Here is an 18083-nt window from a genome sequence, read left to right as displayed (position 1 = left end):
AACACAAGCTAATTACACTCCCAATGTATTTCAGATGTCGCAGTGTAATGAAAATAGCACGGGCCAAACTTGAGCTGATCAAACCTAAAGAGGTCAACATGGAGGAGTACGAGGTAAGTGAAGGAACAATGTAGGAAAGTACCCAAATGATTTCAGATATCAACTTCTTGAATGGGTTTTTGAAGTGGCTTTTATAAATGGTAGCTTTTTTGTGCTTAGGAACATTTTTGTTGGTACATTGTTCGATTTGGGCATTCTTTATCTATGGTTACTTAAATGGAATACAGAGCATCGAAACAATCCATTCTACCTGCCTAGCATGTGCTTGTGTTTATATTTCACCCCAAATTTCCTCAGACCATCTGCCTCATTTCAGCCCCCTGCATCATTCTATTCCAGTTTTCTCTCATGCACTTGTCCACTTCCTTTTGAAAGAATCTAAGCTACTTGTCTCAGCCATGTCAGATGGCAAGTTCCTCAGTTCTGACCGATCTTTGAGCATGGGCATTTCTATTTGTTTTCCATAACCTTGAAGTGCAGTGACGGTTGTAATGCTCGGAATGTGGCAGCCAATTTGCCCATAGTAAGGTCCCACAACAGCAGTAAGGAAGTGACCACATAATCTGGCTTAATGATGTTATTTGGCACCGGGTCAGTGCCTGATCAAGCTTCTGTTCAAACTAAGAAACAAAAACAGTAATTACTGGGAAAACTCCGCAGGTCTGGCAGCATTTGTGGAGAGAAAGCAGAGTTAATGTTTAGGGTTCAGTGACCCTTCTTCAGTTCAGAAGAAGGCAGTTCTCAGCAATTTCTATTTATGTTTTTGATTTCCAGCCTCTGCAGTTATTTGGGTTTTTTTCTGTTGACAATTATCTCACTTTGGTCATTTGGTGTTTTCAGGACAGAGTCCAAACCAGGCAGGCCTGTATCATGAGATGTGATGCTTGGTATATTGGTACCTGACGCACCTTCAGACACTGTCTCATTGTATGGAGTCATTGTGTCAGTCAGCTATGCATATGTATAATGTACAGTAATATCAGCAAACATAGAACCCAGTCTATGTATATAAGCCTGTGGTATTGTCACCTTGAAAATAGATTAGATTAGATTAGATTCCCTACAATGTGGAAACAGGCCCTTTGGCCCAACACGTCCACATGTAGTGTACATGGATTTTAGTAAGGCATTTGATAAGGTTCCCCATGGTAGGCTTATGCAGAAAGTCAGGAGGCATGGGATAGTGGGAAGTTTGGCCAGTTGGATAGAGAACTGGCTAACCGGTCGAAGTCAGAGAGTGATGGTAGATAGTAAATATTCAGCCTGGAGCCCAGTTACAAGTGGAGTTCCACAGGGATCAGTTCTGGGTCCTCTGCTGTTTGTAATTTTTTATTAATGACTTGGAAGAGGGAGTCGAAGGGTGGGTCAGTAAATTTGCAGATGATACGAAGATTGGTGGAGTTGTGGATAGTGAGGAGGGCTGTTGTCGGCTGCAAAGAGACTTAGATATGATGCAGAGCTGGGCTGAGGAGTGGCAGATGGAGTTCAACCCTGTCAAGTGTGAGGTTGTCCATTTTGGAAGGACAAATAAGAATGCGGAATACAGGGTTAACGGTAGGGTTCTTAGTAAGATGGAGGAGCAGAGGGATCTTGGGGTCTATGTTCATAGCTCTTTGAAAGTTGCCACTCAGGTGGATAGAGCTTGTAAGAAGGCCTATGGTGTATTAGCGTTCATTAGCAGAGGGATTGAATTCAAGAGTCGTGAAGTGATGTTGCAGCTGTACAGGACCTTGGTAAGGCCACATTTGGAGTACTGTGTGCAGTTCTGGTCGCCTCATTTTAGGAAAGATGTGGAAGCTTTGGCGAGGGTGCAGAGGAGATTTACCAGGATGTTGCCTGGAATGGAGAATAGGTTGTACGAGGATAGGTTGAGAGTGCTAGGCCTTTTCTAATTGGAACGGCGAAGGATGAGGGGTGACTTGATAGAGGTTTATAAGATGATCAGGGGAATAGATAGAGTAGACAGTCAGAGACTTTTTCCCCAGGTACAACAGAGTGTTACAAGGGGACATAAATTTAAGGTGAAGGGTGTAAGGTATAGGGGGGAATGTCAGGGGTAGGTTCTTTACCCAGAGAGTGGTGGGGGCATGGAATGCGCTGCCTGTGGGAGTGGCAGAGTCAGAATCATTGGTGACCTTTAAGTGGCAATTGGATAGGTACATGGATGGGTGCTTAAGCTCGGACAAATGTTCGGCACAACATCGTGGGCCGAAGGGCCTGTATTGTTCTATGTTCTATGTCAGTTATTTCACAACTCGAAAGAAAACCATCCTGAATTACTGGATTATTACAGCATGTGTGTACACAAGCGTTAGCTAGCATTATGAGTAGTTTCAGTATCTGGCTCAAGAAGAATTTCTCTCTAATATGAATATAAAGTAGCATTGAGACAGCTGGTCAGCAGTAGTATGTGGAACCCAAAGCCTGAAAAATGGCACCACAGCAGGTAGTTGTGAAAAGGCTTTTTCCTAACGGTCAGCCATCAAACTGTTTGAGTTCAGAGCTGAAATTGCAACAACAACTAAAATACTATAACAAAGTCTAAAGACCATGTACTCGTTCTGTGACAAAGTCAATCGGTCAAATATTCTAAGAGATGTGGCTTGTCTCGCTCACCAAAACAGTCGCCAAGATTTTGTGACTTACGAAAGCTATATTCCACATGAGGAACTAAAACATGTAGGAAACTCGGAGTTGCCCAAAGTGCAATACAAAGCTACACAGCAGCATGTGAAAAAGGACCAATCAAGGACTATTGCCAAAGAAATTTCCAAAGTTTCACCTGTTCCACACACAAGTCAACAAAGTCCAAACAATAACTATAAATTACAGTCCCATGTAGGCCAGATCAGATGAGGATAACAGATTTCCTTCCCTGAAGGGCATTAGTGAGCCAGGTGGGTTTTTCTGATAATCAGCATTGATTTCAGGGTCATCAGTAGATTTGTAATTCTAGATCTTTTAATGAATTTTTAAAGTAGAGGACATTTAGTAAATTTAAAAACCAATGTACTAAGGTTTTGTAAAAAAGAAAATCACAAAAGGAGCAGAGGGAAAGTTATATTTTCTTCTACGTTGTACATTATTATGATTTATATGTGTTGCTTGAAGGGCTATTAGAAACAGATTCACTGGTAACGTTCAAAAGGGGATTTAGTAAATTGAATAAAACTATGAAATATTTGCAGTGCTATGGGGATAGAGCAAGGTGTGAGAGACTAAGTGGATAGCTCTTTCAAATAGCCAAACGGCATCCAATTTTGTATGATTCTGTGATAATATCTGTGTCATGCCTTCTGTGTGCTAATTATACCTTTAAACAATGGAGAGGTATTGTCGAAGGTTACAGTAAAATGGAAGTGACTGCTCTTACTCTAGGTCCACACACACAGCTCTCATGATTGAAATCCATTGAGGGTATAATCACTGGAGATCAGTTGCTCTTTGCAAACTGCACAGCCACAGCAGCAACCTTGTGTTCACATGCAAGCTGCGTATAAATTGGCCCTTTTAAATTACTCTGTAGCCAAGCCAAAAATTATTGAAAGCGGCCCTGCAATTAAACAAATTGCCAGAAAAAAAATAGAGCGAGAATGATGCTTGATATTTAGAACTCTTGAATATTACATGCTTCTTGCCCCTTGTGGTGTTAATTTTTCATCCATACTGCTAGCGCTGTATGCAGGAGACTTTTTTGTTTAATATTATTGTTTTATTTCAATAACCGACATTGGAAAGCTTCCATCAGAATTGGGGCCTTGGGGAAATAATGGCAGAAATGCCCCGGTGCCACTTTCTGTTTGATGCACTGTGTAAATAGATTATAAGCAATGTTTTCTGTGGGCCATGGCTGGTTACAGCAACAGCACTGGACAAATTGGAACTGCATGATCAGGTTTGCTTTAAAGTGGCTTACACTGTTGCAAGAATGTTGAATATTTATTGAAGGGAGGTGGCAGCATTTCAGTAAATCTTTCCCAGCAGATTTATTTATTTATTTGATCTATTTTTCATGTTGCCCACCTGTTGATTAAGGCTTTAATAGACCAGATGGCACTATGTGTCAGCCTTGGCTCAGTGGGTAGCATTCTGAGTTAGCTGGCTGTGATTTCAAGTCTTTACATCCATAATTTTGAGTGCATAATCTCAGCTGACTCTGACATGGTAATATTGAGGGGTGCTATCAATCTGATGAGATACTCAACTAAGGTTGTGTCTGGCCTCTTGGGTAGATGTAAAGAAAATCCCATTTGATTATTAACTAGAAGAAGAGGGAATTTCTCCTCTGTATCCTGGCCAATATTTATCCTTCAACCAGTATCATGAAAGCAATTTGAATAATCATTTATTTCATTGCTGTTTATTAGATCTCTTTGTGTGCAGATTGGCTGCTGTATTTTCCTACATTATAACAGAGACTATACGACACAGAAGCACTTGAATCTATACTTGTTAAAATTCAAGCTTGTTCTTTCTTGTGTAGCTTTTCCTGGAATCAAACAACACAGGAGACCATTTGGCCCATCTAATTACTCTATTTCCATTGAGTTACGTGTTAAAATTGTCACGGGACTATAGCAGACCAGGGCTTTGAGCATAACACATTAACAAGGAGAAGAGGGTTGCTACAACAAGATCAGATCCAGTTTTAATCTGATGGTAGGAATCTTGGTGACTAAGTAGGGGCTGGTTTAGAATCTAAAGGCAGTTGAGGAAATATCACTAATGGAAAAGGTGTCATGACATGATGAAAAGCAAAGTGTAATTGTACTTCAGAGTTAGCAATTGATAAAGAAAATAGAGTGAGAATTTTTGATTTATTAGTGTCACATATACAGAGGTATAGTGAAAAGTGTTGTCTTATTAGATTCCCTACAGTATGAAAACAGGCCCTTCGGCCCAACAAGTCCCCACCGACCCTCCGAAGAGAAACACACCCAGACATATTCCCCAACCCTATATTTACCCCTGACTAACACACCTAACACTGTGGGCAATTTAGCATTGCCAGTTCACCTGACCTGCATGTCTTTTGGACTGTGGGAGGAAACCGGAGCACCCGGAGGAAACCCATGCAGACACGGGGAGAATGTGCAAACTCCACACAGACAGTCACCCAAGGCGGGAGTTGAACCCAGGTCCCTGGTGCTGTGAGGCAGTAGTGCTAATCACTGAGCCACCATGCCGCCTATGCTTATGTGCTTAACAGGCAGGTTATGCTGTACAAGTGCATCAGGGTAACAAAATAGAGTGCAATGTTACAGGTGCAGAGAGATCAACATTAACATTAAAGAGGTCCATTCAAAATTTTTGATAACAGTGGGGAAGAAGCTGCTTTTTAATCTGTCCATACATGTCTACAAACCTTTAAAGCTTCTTCCCAACAGAAGAGGATGGAAGAAAGTATAACTGGGGTGGGAAGGGTCGTTGATTACGTTGGTTGCTTTTCTGATGGAGCAAGAAGTACAAATGAAACCATTGGATGAAAGGCTGGTTTGTAAAATGGGCTGGTCTATTTTCACAACTCTCTGTAGTTTCATTCTTCAGAAGAGAATTAGGGAGAGAATTCTAGAGTTAGGTTTAATTGTCTGAAGGCACAATTAGGAATGCACAAAAGGACTTTAGCTAGAAAGTGTGAGTACATAAGTATTGACTGAGGTCAGCGCTGAATCATGGTTATTATGGAAATGATACTCTTAAGGAGAGTTGGAAATTGGGTGGGAGAAGGAAACTGTAGGGAACTGAAAATTCAGAGTATGGATCAGCGAATGATTGCTGAAACCCAAAGTGCAAAGCCATCTGTGTTCTGATGCAGGTACAGGGTATTATCAGGAGGGGAATGGGTTGCTGTCCTTTATTCCAAGAGGCACTGAACATAAAAGTAAGGACATTCTGCTCATGTTGTCCAGGGTATTGGTGAGACTACAGCTTGAATATTGCTTGCAGTTTTGATCTCCTTAATTAAGAAAGGATGCAAACTTATTGGAGGTGGCCCAGAACTCCAAACAACTAGGAGCAGGAGGAGGCCATTCAGCCCCTCAAGCCTGCTCCACCATTGGATGCGATAATGGCTGATCTCATTTTGGCCTCAACTCTACTTTCCTGCCCCGTCTCTGTAATCCTTCAACTCATTACTAATTAAGAATCTGCCTTTTTTTCTCCTCAAATTTCCTCATTGTCCCAGCATCAACCACGCTGTGGGATTGTGAATTCCACAGATTCATGATCCTATGAAGAAATAATTCCCCCGATCTCTGTTTGAATCCCTCACCCCTTATCCTAAAACTATGACCTCTCATTCTAGATTGTCTGACAAGGGGAAAGACCTTCTCTGCATCCACTCCCCTTTAGGATCATCGATACCTCAATTTGATCTCCTCTTATTCTTCTAAGTTCTCATGAGTATCGGTCTAACTGCTCAATTTCTCTTCGAAGACAAACTCTTCATCTCTGGAATCAATCTAGTGAACCTCCTCTGAACTGCCTCCAAAACAACTACATCCCTCTGCAAGAAAGGGCACCAAAACCTTCAAAATGGTGGATTCCAGCGTTTTGCCATATTAGATTTTAAGCAGGCCAGCTCATAGTTTTCCAGAATCAAGGAGAAACATTCAATATTTTCTACTTTGTGACCTTTCCGGAAGGTAGGGAAATGGGAAAATTAAAACCAGACGCAGCTGTATTTTTTAATAGAATCCCTACAGTGTGGAAGTGGGCCATTTGGATCATCAATTCTACACCAACCACCCCTGAAAAGCACTCCATCCCCTCCCCTATCCCAACACTTCCCATGGCTAATCCACCTCGCCTACACATCTCTGAACACTTTGGGCAATTTAACATGGCCAGTCCGCCTAACCTGCACATCTTTGGACTATGGGAGGAAACCAGAGTACCCTGAGGAAACCCATGCAGACAGGGGGAGAATGTGAAAACTTCACACAATCACCCGAGGGTGGAATTGAACCAGGGTCCTTGGCGCTGTGAGGCAGCATGCTAACCACTGAGCCACTATGCCACCCAGCTTGGGATGGAACCCATCCCAGATTTTAATTCCCATAATTTTATCAGCACCTATTCCCTGGTGATCATAATCTCTCCTTTTCAAATTCTGATTTACGATGATTTCAGTGATTTTAAAAACGTTTTTTGAATCTCCTCTGACTGTCTCTGATACAATTACATCTCTCCTCAAGTAAGGTGTCTAAAACTGAATACTGTGCTCCAGGTATGGTCTCACTACTGCCTTGTACCGTTGCAGCAACATTTCCCGACTTTGATGCTCTATTCCTTTAGCAGTAGAGGAGGTTGACTAGATTGAATCCTGGGTTAGTGGAATAGGATGGACTTGTTTCCACTGGATTTTAGAGAAGTGAATTGAGTTGTATCAGATTCTGAATGGTCCAGATATGAAAAGGGTGTTTCCCCTTGTGCATCAATCGAGAAGGAGGGGGCACTGTTTGAAATTAGGAGTCGACCTTTTAGGAGAGAGGTGAGGTGAAATTTATTCTTTCAGAGGGCTGTGTGACTTTGGAGCTCAGAAGGTAGTGGAGGTGGGATCATTGGATATTTTTAATGTTGGTAGACATATTTGTGACAGGGAAGGAAAGGTTCTCGGAGATAGATGAGAATGTAGAATTTGAGACACAAACGGATCACCAGTGAACTTTTTGAGTGGTGGAGTAGGCTGATGCATCCTAATAGTTATCATCTGCTTCAGTATTTTATGTTCGTTTTATGTTTCCACATTATGTAAAAATTCCACTGCTGTGATTTACATTTGTTACAGAAATGGCACCATGAATACCGAACATTTCGAGAAATTACCATTTGTATTATGATTGGCCTGGAGCTGTTCCAAAAGAAAAGGTAAGGCAGTGATGAAGAGAAGCACAGTGAGTGTACCCTGATTTTAATGTGAAACTTTGAACCGCCTTCTCTCTGCTCAGTTCTGTTTAATTCATCAGCTGAGAAAGACAAGCTAACTTCAGCTGATCACTCAGAATTTCTACCATCTGCATTCTTTTACAAGTGCATGAAATGGCGTCGTCCTTACTGTTATATAGAGACTGCTCATTCCTCTAGGTGGCACACATGCCATTGGCATCAATCTCTCTCTCTCCCTCATTCCCCCCCCCCCCCCTCCCCGGTCTCTCTGTCTGTCTCTCTCTCTCTCTCTCTCCCCCTCCCTCCCTCCTTTTCTCTATCTCTCTTTGCTCTGGTGACTGCTCCCCTCGACTTGAGTCAAGGCGGTGGCCGGGCCAGAAAATTATTTCATCTCCGTGACAGCAGCAGTTGATAGCCTCTGCATATACTCTGTAGCCCAATAGATTAGAAAAAATGTTCTTCCTGTTTCCCCCAGTTTCTCAGTTGGTGAAGGGACTGCATACCTGATAGATACAGAAAGAAAAGAGGTCTTGCACTTATATAACTTCCCTCGTAGCCAGCAAGCTGAATGGTAGTTACTGTTATATTGTGGAATGTGTGGCAGCCAAGTTGTGCTGTGTAACATCTGACAAAAGCAATGTGATATTAGCCAGATAATCTAGTGATGTTGATTGGGTGAGATTGGCTAGCACATGAAGGAGAATACCTTTGATCTTCTTCAACTGTATCATATTTGGTCGCAGTTTCACATCTGGATTAACATCTGAACATGAAAACAGGGAGCAACAGTAGGCTATTTAGCTCTTCTAAATGTTCCTTCATTCAATAGGATCATGATCAATCAGATTGTAATCTCAAATCTGCACTGATCACCATTCACACCCCGCTTAACAAGAATCTAACCACCACTGCCTTATAAATATTAAAGGATTTTTCAAGAACAGAGTTCCAAAGACTCCCAATCCTGTGAAAGGAACAATTTTGTCTTATGTTTGTTTTAAATGGGCGACCCTTGAATTTTGAACAGTGACCACCCGGGTCTAAAGTCTCTCATAAAAGGCAACATATTCTCCAAGCCTGCCCATTCAAAATCCCTCAGGATCTTTTATGTTTCAGTCAAGTCACTTCTTCCTCTTCCAAACTCTAGCAAATACAAGCCCAAGCTTCCTAACCTTACACCATAAAGCAATCAGTTCATTCCATGTGAACTTTCTTACAATGGATTTGCATCCATTCCCTCAGTAAGGTGATCAATACTGTACAGAGTACTGAAAATATGGTCTCGCAGTGCCCTGCCTAACTGAAGCAAAACTTTGCTATTCTTGTATTTAGTTTCCCTACAATAACTAATAATATTGCATTAGCGTTCCTAACTATTTGCTGTGCCTGCATACTGAACTAACCTTTTGTGATCCATGCAAGAAGAGAGCCAGAACTGCCTCTGAGCTCTGCAATCTCTCACCATTTAGTTCATGTCCTTCCTTAATCCTCCATACTAAAACGAACGAGTTAGATTAGATTGGATTAGATTCCCTACAGTGTGGAAACAGGCCCTTCGATCCAACCAGTCCACACCGACCCTCCGAAGAGTCACCCACCCAGACCCATTTCCCTCTGAATGATGCACTTAACACTACGGGCAATTTAGCATCTCCAATTCACCTGACCTGCACATCTTTGGATTGTGGGAGGAAGCTGGAGCACCCGGAGGAAACCCACACAGACACGGGGAGAATGTACAAACTTCACACAGACAGTTGCCCAAGGCTGGAATCGAACCTGGGACCAAGGTGCTGTGAGGAAGCAGTGCTAACCAGTGAGCCACCGTGTATCCACTACAGTGTAGACTAATGCAAATGCATATTTAATTCATTTTCCATCTCCTTATTCTTCATGATTTTTATCGGACCAATACTCAATTTAACGCTTTTATTACATATTTGCACAACGTCTTGCTATCTATTTTTAATATTTTCTCTGGCTTTGTCTCGTACTGTATTTCTTTAGCTTTTTTGGTTATACTTTGCACTCTTTATGTTCTCTCCCATCTTCTGACCTGTCATGTGTCTTTGCACAATTACTAGACAATTATAATCACCACCATGTTGCAAATGATGGTTGGAAAAATGTGTAGGTTTGGGCAGTTGTCAAATAAACTGCTTGCATTTCTTTAATGGACTCGCCAGTGAAGGATCTGACATGGGTGAGGAGCCAGAATGCCTTGTGTACCTGTGGAGTCATCTCCCCTGCATGGTGCTCAGAGTTTCTAGAGTAGAAGGGAAATATCAGGAGAGGGGAAAACAAAGCCTGAAGTTTATCAAAAAATAAATGACTGTTTATCATCCTTCAGGTGAAACTTTAAAAATAATCTTGTTCTTTCAGGCAAATGGAACTACATTTCCATGAAGCCTCCACCTTTTTATTTTCCAATGATCTGTATTTCAGGGGAATTCTGCCAAAGCTAGCTGTCCATGTGGTGATTTCATTTTGATGAATTTTGTCTGAATGACATTATGGAGTTTTGCTCTGAGATGATGTTCTCATCTTAGCCCCTTTCTGTTTAGGCAGACACCCCAGATAGCAGAAGGCTTTAACACAGGCTTAATCTCAATCTTCACTGAGGTGTGGGTATAAGGTTATGAAGGTGATGGTGCTGGAAAATATTCTCCACAATAAAATTGATTTGATTTGCATTTGAATTTCACCTATCATATAATAAAGCATAATCAAAGCACTTTTTGGCGAATAAGGAAATTTTAGAGTGGGAGGTCAAGAGGTAGGTTTTAAGGAAGGCTAAGGTCATCCTTTTTGGTTCCTTCTCCAAGCTCCAATACCAAGCTACTGACCTCTTCCTGGCAACATGTTCTCAAAGTGGTTGTCACTTTAAACTGCATGACCAGCTAGCCGCCCAGAAAGAAAAGACAAGAGACGGAAAGTAAATCCAGTAAATGAGACACCCTGGTCTCAATTGAACTGTATACCTCAAAGTGGATAGGGATTTAAACTGAGTAATGAGGGCTCTCTGGGGGGCTCAGTTGCATGGAAAATTATGAGAACAGTTGGTAGAGTGGTTAAGGGGACAATTTTGAGAAGGGAACAATCAATGCAGGACTGAGGGTGTTGTACTTAAATGCAAACAGCATATGAATTAATTAAATGAGCCTGTTGTGCAGAACGAAATTTGCAGGTGCAATCTTGAGGATATCAAAGAGATGTGGCTGCAAGGGGATCAGGGCTGGGAACTTATTATCCAAGGATACATGTCCTATTGAAAGGACAGGCAGTTGCACAGAGGGGGCTTCGAAATCGACATTTCGGGCAAAAGCCCTTCATCAGGAATAAAGGCAGTGAGCCTGAAGCATGGAGAGATAAGCTAGAGGAGGGTAAGAGTGGGGAAGGGAGTGAAGGTGATAGGTCAGGGAGGAGAGGGTGGAGTGGATAGGTGGAAAGGCAGATAGGACAAGTCCGGACAAGTCATGGGGACAGTGCTGAGCTGGAAGTTTGGAACTAGGGTGAGGTGGGGGAAGGGGAAATGAGGAAACTGTTGAAGTCCACATTGATGCCCTGGGGTTGAAGTGTTCCGAGGCGGAAGATGAGGCGTGCTTCCTCCAGGCATCTGGTGGTGAGGGAGCGGCAGTGAAGGAGGCCCAGGACCTCCGTGTCCTCGGCAGAGTGGGAGGGGGAGTTGAAATGTTGGGCCACGGGGCGGTGTGGTTGATTGGTGCGGGTGTCCCAGAGATGTTCCCTAAAGCGCTCTGCTAGGAGGCGCCCAGTCTCCCCAATATAGAGGAGACCGCATCGGGAGCAACAGATATAATAAATGATATTAGTGGATGTGCAAGTAAAACTTTGATGGATGTGGAAGGCTCCTTTAGGGCCTTGGATAGAGGTAAGGGAGGAGGTGTGGGCGCAGGTTTTGCAGTTCCTGTGGTGGCAGGGGAAAGTGCCAGGATGGGAGGGTAGGTTGTAGGGGGGCGTGGACCTGACCAGGTAGTCACGGAGGGAACGGTCTTTGCGGAAGGCGGAAAGGGGTGGGGAGGGAAATATATCCCTGGTGGTGGGGTCCATTTGGAGGCGGCGGAAATGTCAGCGGATGATTTGGTTTATGCAAAGGTTGGTAGGGTGGAAGGTGAGCACCAGGGGTGTTCTGTCCTTGTTACGGTTGGAGGTGTGGGGTCTGTGGGCGGAGCTGCGGGATGTGGACGAGATGCATTGGAGGGTATCTTTAACCACGTGGGAAAGGAAATTGCGGTCTCTAAAGAAGGAGGCCATCTGGTGTGTTCTGTGGTGGAACTGGCGCTCCTGGGAGCAGATACGGTGGAGGCGGAGGAATTGGGAATACGAGGTGTCAGAGATGGTCCAGATAAATTTAAGGTCAGGGTGGAATGTGTTGGTGAAGTTGATGAATTGCTCAACCTCCTCACGGGAGCACGAGGTGGCGCCAATGCAGTCATCAATGTAGCGGAGGAAGAGGTGGGGAGTGGTGCCGGTGTAATTACAGAAGATCAACTGCTCTACGTAGCCAACAAAGAGACAGGCATAGCTGGTGCCCATACGTGTGCCCATGGCTACCCCTTTGGTCTGGAGGAAGCGGGAGGAAAAAAACGGAGGGCTTGGAGGCCCTGGTCATGGCGGATGGAGGTGACGAGGCGTTGGGGGCCAGGGAAATGGAATTCTTGGAGCAGGTGGAGGGCATGGGAGGTGTCCTCGAGTTGGCGTTTGGCTTCAGCGGTGTAGAGGTCAGTGCACCAGACTACCACTGCGCCCCCTTTATCCGCTGGCTTGATGGTGAGGTTGGGATTGGAGCAGAGGGATTGGAGGGCTGCGCGTTGTGAGGGTGAGAGGTTGGAGTGGGGGAGGGGAACGACAGGTTGAGGCGGTTAATGTCCTGGCGGCAGTTGGAAATGAAGAGGTCGAGGGCAGGTAATAGGCCAGCGTGGGGTGTCCAGGTGGATGCAGTGTGTTGGAGGTGGGCGAAGGGGTCCTCGGAAGGTGGGCGGGAGTCCTGATTGTGAAAGTAAGCTCGGAGGCGGAGGCGGCAGAAGAAGTGTTCAATGTCACACCGCTGAAGCCAAACGCCAACTCGAGGACACCTCTTCCTACTGCCCCCTCGACCATGACCCCATCCCCCATCACCAAACCATCATCTCCCAGACCATACAGAACCTCATCACCTCAGGAGATCTCCCACCCACAGCTTCCAACCTCATAGTCCGGGAATCCCGCACTGCCCAGTTCTACCTCCTTCCCAAGATCCACAAGCCTGACCACCCTGGCCGACCCATTGTCTCAGCATGCTCCTGCCCCACTGAACTCATCTCTACCTACCTCGACATTGTCCTATCCCCTAGTCCAGGAACTCCCCACATACGTTCGAGACACCACCCACGCCCTCCACCTCCTCCAAGAATTCCGTTTCCTGGGCCCCCAATGCCTCATCACCTCCATCCACCATGACCAGGGCCTCCAAGCCCTCCGTTTTTTCCTCTCCCGATGTCCCCAACAGTACCCTTCCACCGACACACTCATTTGTTTAGCCGAACTGGTCCTCACCCTTAACAATTTCTCCTTTGAATCCTCCCACTTCCTCCAGACCAAAGGCGTAGCCATGGGCACACGTATGGGCCCCAGCTATGCCTGTCTCTTTGTTGGCTACGTAGAGCAGTTGATCTTCCGTAATTACACCGGCACCACTCCCCACCTCTTCCTCCGCTACATTGATGACTGCATTGGCGCCACCTCGTGCTCCCACGAGGAGGTTGAGCAAATCATCAACTTCACCAACACATTCCACCCTGACCTTAAATTTACCTGGACCATCTCTGACACCTCCCTCCCCTTCCTGGACCTCTCCATCTCCATTAATGACGACCGACTTGACACTGACATTTTTTAGAAACCCACCGACTCCCACAGCTACCTGGATTACACCTCTTCCCACCCTACCTCTTGCAAAAATGCCATCCCGTATTCCGAATTCCTCCGCCTCCACCGTATCTGCTCCCAGGAGCATCAGTTCCACCACAGAACACACCAGATGACCTCCTTCTTTAGAGACCGCAATTTCCTTTCCCATGTGGTTAAAGATGCCCTCCAACGCATCTCGTCCACATCCCGCACCTCTACCCTCAGACCCCACCCCTCCAACCGTAACAAGGACAGAATGCCCCTGGTGCTCACCTTCCACCCTACCAACCTTCGCATAAACCAAATCATCCGCCGACGTTTCCGCCACCTCCAAACAGACCCCACCACCAGGGATATATTTCCCTCCCCACCCCTTTCCCCCTTCTGCAAAGACCGTTCCCTCCGTGACTACCTGGTCAGGTCCACGCCCCCCTACAACCCCACCCTCCCATCCTGGCACCTTCCCCTGCCACCGCAGGAACTGCAAAACCTGCGGCCACACCTCCTCCCTCACCTCTATCCAAGGCCCTAAAGGAGCCTTCCACATCCATCAAAGTTTTACCTGCACATCCACTAATATCATTTATTGTGTCCGTTGCTCCCGATGTGGTCTCCTCTACATTGGGGATACTGGGCGCCTCCTAGCAGAGCGCTTTAGGGAACATCTCCGGGACACCCGCACCAATCAACCACACCGCCCCGTGGCCCAACATTTCAACTCCCCCTCCCACTCTGCCGAGGACATGGAGGTCCTGGGCCTCCTTCACCGCCGCTCCCTCACCACCAGACGCCTGGAGGAAGAACGCCTCATCTTCCACCTCGGAACACTTCAACCCCAGGGCGTCAATGTGGACTTCACCAGTTTCCTCATTTCCCCTTCCCTCACTCCAGTTTGGAACCCCAGTTCCAAACTTTCAGCTCAGCACCGTCCGCATGACCTTTCCACCTACCTATCTTATTTTCCACCTATCCACCCCACCCTCCTCTCTGACCTATCACCTTCATCCCACCCCCATCCAACCATCGTACTCTTTGCTACCTTCCCCCCACCCTCCTCCCTGACCTATCAACTTCATCCCCACCCCCACTCACCTATTGTACTTTCTGCTACTTTCTCCTCACCCCCACCCTCTTCTCATTTATCTCTCCACCCTTCAGGCTCACTGCCTTTATTCCTGATGAAGGGCTTTTGCCCAAAACGTCGATTTTCCTGCTCCTCTGATGCTGCCTGAACTGCTATGCTTTTCCAGCACCACTTTTCTCCAGGACCACTTTCTAGGCAAAAGTGAGGACTGCAGATGCTGGAAACCAAAGTTTAAGTCAGAGTGGTGCTGGAAAAGCACAGCACATCAGGCAGCATCCGAGGAGCTTTCTAGTCTAGCAGTTAGATACCCCATTGTTCTGCCATTCTCACATTCCGATCACTTAGAGTCATAGAGATGTACGGCATGGAAACAGACCCTTCGGTCCAACCCGTCCATGCCGACCAGATATCCCAACTTAATCTAGTCCCACCTGCCAGCATCTGGCTCATATCCCTCCAAACACTCCCTATTCATATACCCATCCAAATGCCTCTTAAATGTTGCAATTGTACCAGCCTCCACCACTTCCTCTGGCAGCTCATTCCATACACGTACCACCCTCTGCGTGAAAGCTCCGTAGGACTTAATCTGAACTGTCAACATCCTTTCTGCCCCAGCACTCTACAATCCACACCTCTCATGGCATAAATGCTGTCCCCTGCACACTTCACTTCAGCTCTGATGAAGAATCATTTAGACTCGAAATGTTAGCTTGCTCCCTCTCCATGAATGCTTCCTGACCCGCTGTGATCTCCGGCAATTTTTGTTTTCAGTATAGATTCCAGCATCTATAGTAATTTGCTCCTAATTTAAAAAAGGGTAGTAGGGAGGAGAAGATAAAACATGAAAGTAAGCTAGCTAGTAGTATAAAAGAAGATTGAAAAAGGTAAGAAATAGGCAAGAATGGACATTGGACTGCAGAAAAATGAGACTGGAGAAGTAATAATGGAGACACAAAGGAATGGTTGAGGAGCTGAGTAGGTACTTTACGTCAGTTTTCACAGTGGAAGACACCAGCGGAATACCAGAACTTCAAGAGAGTGAGGGGTCAGAGATGAGACTAGTGGCCATCACTAAGGAGAAGCTGCTGGGGAAGCTGAAAGGTCTGTTGGTGGATAAATCATCCAGACCAAATGTACTACACCCCAGAATTCTGAAGGAGATAGCTGAGGAGATTGTAGCGACATTGGTGATGATCTTTCGGGAATCACTGGAGTCAGGGTGGGCTCCAGATGACTGGAAAATGGCTAAGACAATAGCCCTGTTTCAGAAGGGAGGAAGGCAAAAGACAAGAAGCTGGAGCCTGGTGCTTGAGTTTGGTTGTTGGTAAGATTTTAGAGTCCATTATTAAAGATTGTGGGCGGCATGGTGGGCACAGTGGTTAGCACTGCTGCCTCACAGCGCCAGAGACCCGGGTTCAATTCCCGCCTCAGGCGACTGACTGTGTGGAGTTTGCACATTCTCCCCGTGTCTGCGTGGGTTTCCTCCCACAGTCCAAAGATGTGCAGGTCAGGTGAATTGGCCATGTTAAAGTGCCTATAGTGTTAGGTAAGGGGTAAATGTAGGGGTATGGGTGGGTTGCGCTTCGGCGGGTCGGTGTGGACATGTTGGGCTGAAGGGCCTGTTTCCACACTGTAAGTAATCTAATCTAATCTAATCTAATCTAGATGAGATTGTGGAATAATTGAAAGTGCAAGGTGAAATAGGGCTGAGTCGGCATGGCTTCATCAAGGGGAAGATCATACCGGATAAATCTGTTAGAATTCTTTGAGGAGGTAATGTGCAAGTTAGACAAAAACGAGTCAGTGGGCGTGATCTGTTTGGATTTTCAGGAGGCCTTTGACAAGATGCTGCAAAGGAGGCTCCTAAATAAAATGAGAGCCCATGGTGTTTGGGGGCAGGTTACTGGCATGGATAGAGGATTGGCTGACTGGCAGAAGGCAGAGAGTGGGGATAAAGGAGTCTTTTTCAGGATAACAGCCAGTGTCTGCTCGAGTTCTGCAGGGTCCATGTTAGGAACCACAGCTATTCACGTTATATATTAGAATAAAACATAATAGCCTTTATTAACAATCTGAACAAAAGAACTGATGGAATTATTGCTAAGTTTGCAGATGACAAAAACAGGTGGAGACACAGGTAGTATTGAGGAAGTGGGAGGCTGCAGAAAGACTTGGACAGACTCGGAGAGTGGGCAAAGAAATGGCGGATGGAATGTAATACGGGAAAATGTGAGGTTGTCCACTTCAGGAGGAAGAATAGAGACTTAGACTGTTTTCTAAATGGGGAAAGGCTTTGGAAATCTGAAGCACAAAGGGACTTGGGAGACTTACTTAAAGATTCTTTTAAGGTTGACATGCAGGTTCATTGGCAGTTAGGAAGGTGCATGCAATGTCAGCAGCAATTTCAAGAGGGCTAGAATAGAAAAGCATAAACACACACTGCTGAGGCAGTAGAAGGCTCTGGTCACACTGCATGTAGAATATTGTGAGCAGTTTGGGCCCATGCCAAAAGAAGAGTGTGTGGCATTGGAGGGCTCCAGAGGAGGTTTGCAAGGATGATCCTGTGGGGGAAAGGCTGTCATATGAGGAGCAGCTAATGATTCTGGATCTGTACTCAGTGGAATCTAGAACATTTGGGGGATCTGATTTGAAACTTCCAGAATACTGAGAGGCCTAGATAGAGTGGACATGGAGAAGATGTTTCCATTTGTAGGAGAGATCAGGACTCAAAGTCACAGCCTCAGTGTGATGTATTGCCATTTTAAAACTGAGATAAAGAGGAGTTTCTTCAGCCAGAGGGTGGTTAATCTTTGGAAATCATTGCGGCGGAGGGCTGTGGAGGCCAAGTCATTAAGTGTCTTTAAGACAGAGATCGAGTTTTGATTAGTAAGGGGATCAAGGGTTACAGGGAGAAGGTAGGGGATTAGGGTTGAGAAAATATCAGCCATGATCAGATGGGGAGCAAACTTGATGGGCTGAATGGCAGAATGACCGAATTGTCTGATGACCACCTATATCTGATGGTCTCATGGAGCTCCAGTACAATGAGTGCATTCATTTCCAGGGATACTTATTTTCTTGATTTTTGTTTACACCTTACAATCATGTCATCGCTAAGACTGCTGTTTCCACTATTGCATCA

At 45.3% G+C, this 18083-nt stretch overlaps 1 protein-coding gene across 3 annotated transcripts in view; it reads left to right on the top strand.

Moving 5' to 3' along the window:
* usp25 (ubiquitin specific peptidase 25) overlaps nt 1–18083 on the top strand; it is a 201872-nt gene that overhangs the window by 154119 nt on the left and 29670 nt on the right. For all 3 annotated transcript variants that reach the window (XM_072585756.1, XM_072585755.1, XM_072585757.1), the window contains 2 exons: nt 35–113; nt 7850–7929. In XM_072585756.1, the coding sequence (XP_072441857.1) occupies nt 35–113; nt 7850–7929 (159 nt within the window). The remainder of the gene's footprint in view (nt 1–34; nt 114–7849; nt 7930–18083) is intronic.

The sequence above is a fragment of the Chiloscyllium punctatum genome, chromosome 15 (assembly GCF_047496795.1).
Source record: "Chiloscyllium punctatum isolate Juve2018m chromosome 15, sChiPun1.3, whole genome shotgun sequence".
Taxonomy (NCBI): domain Eukaryota; kingdom Metazoa; phylum Chordata; class Chondrichthyes; order Orectolobiformes; family Hemiscylliidae; genus Chiloscyllium; species Chiloscyllium punctatum.
The sequence above is the reverse complement of the archived record's forward strand: the minus strand, read 5'-3'. Positions and strand labels throughout refer to the sequence as shown.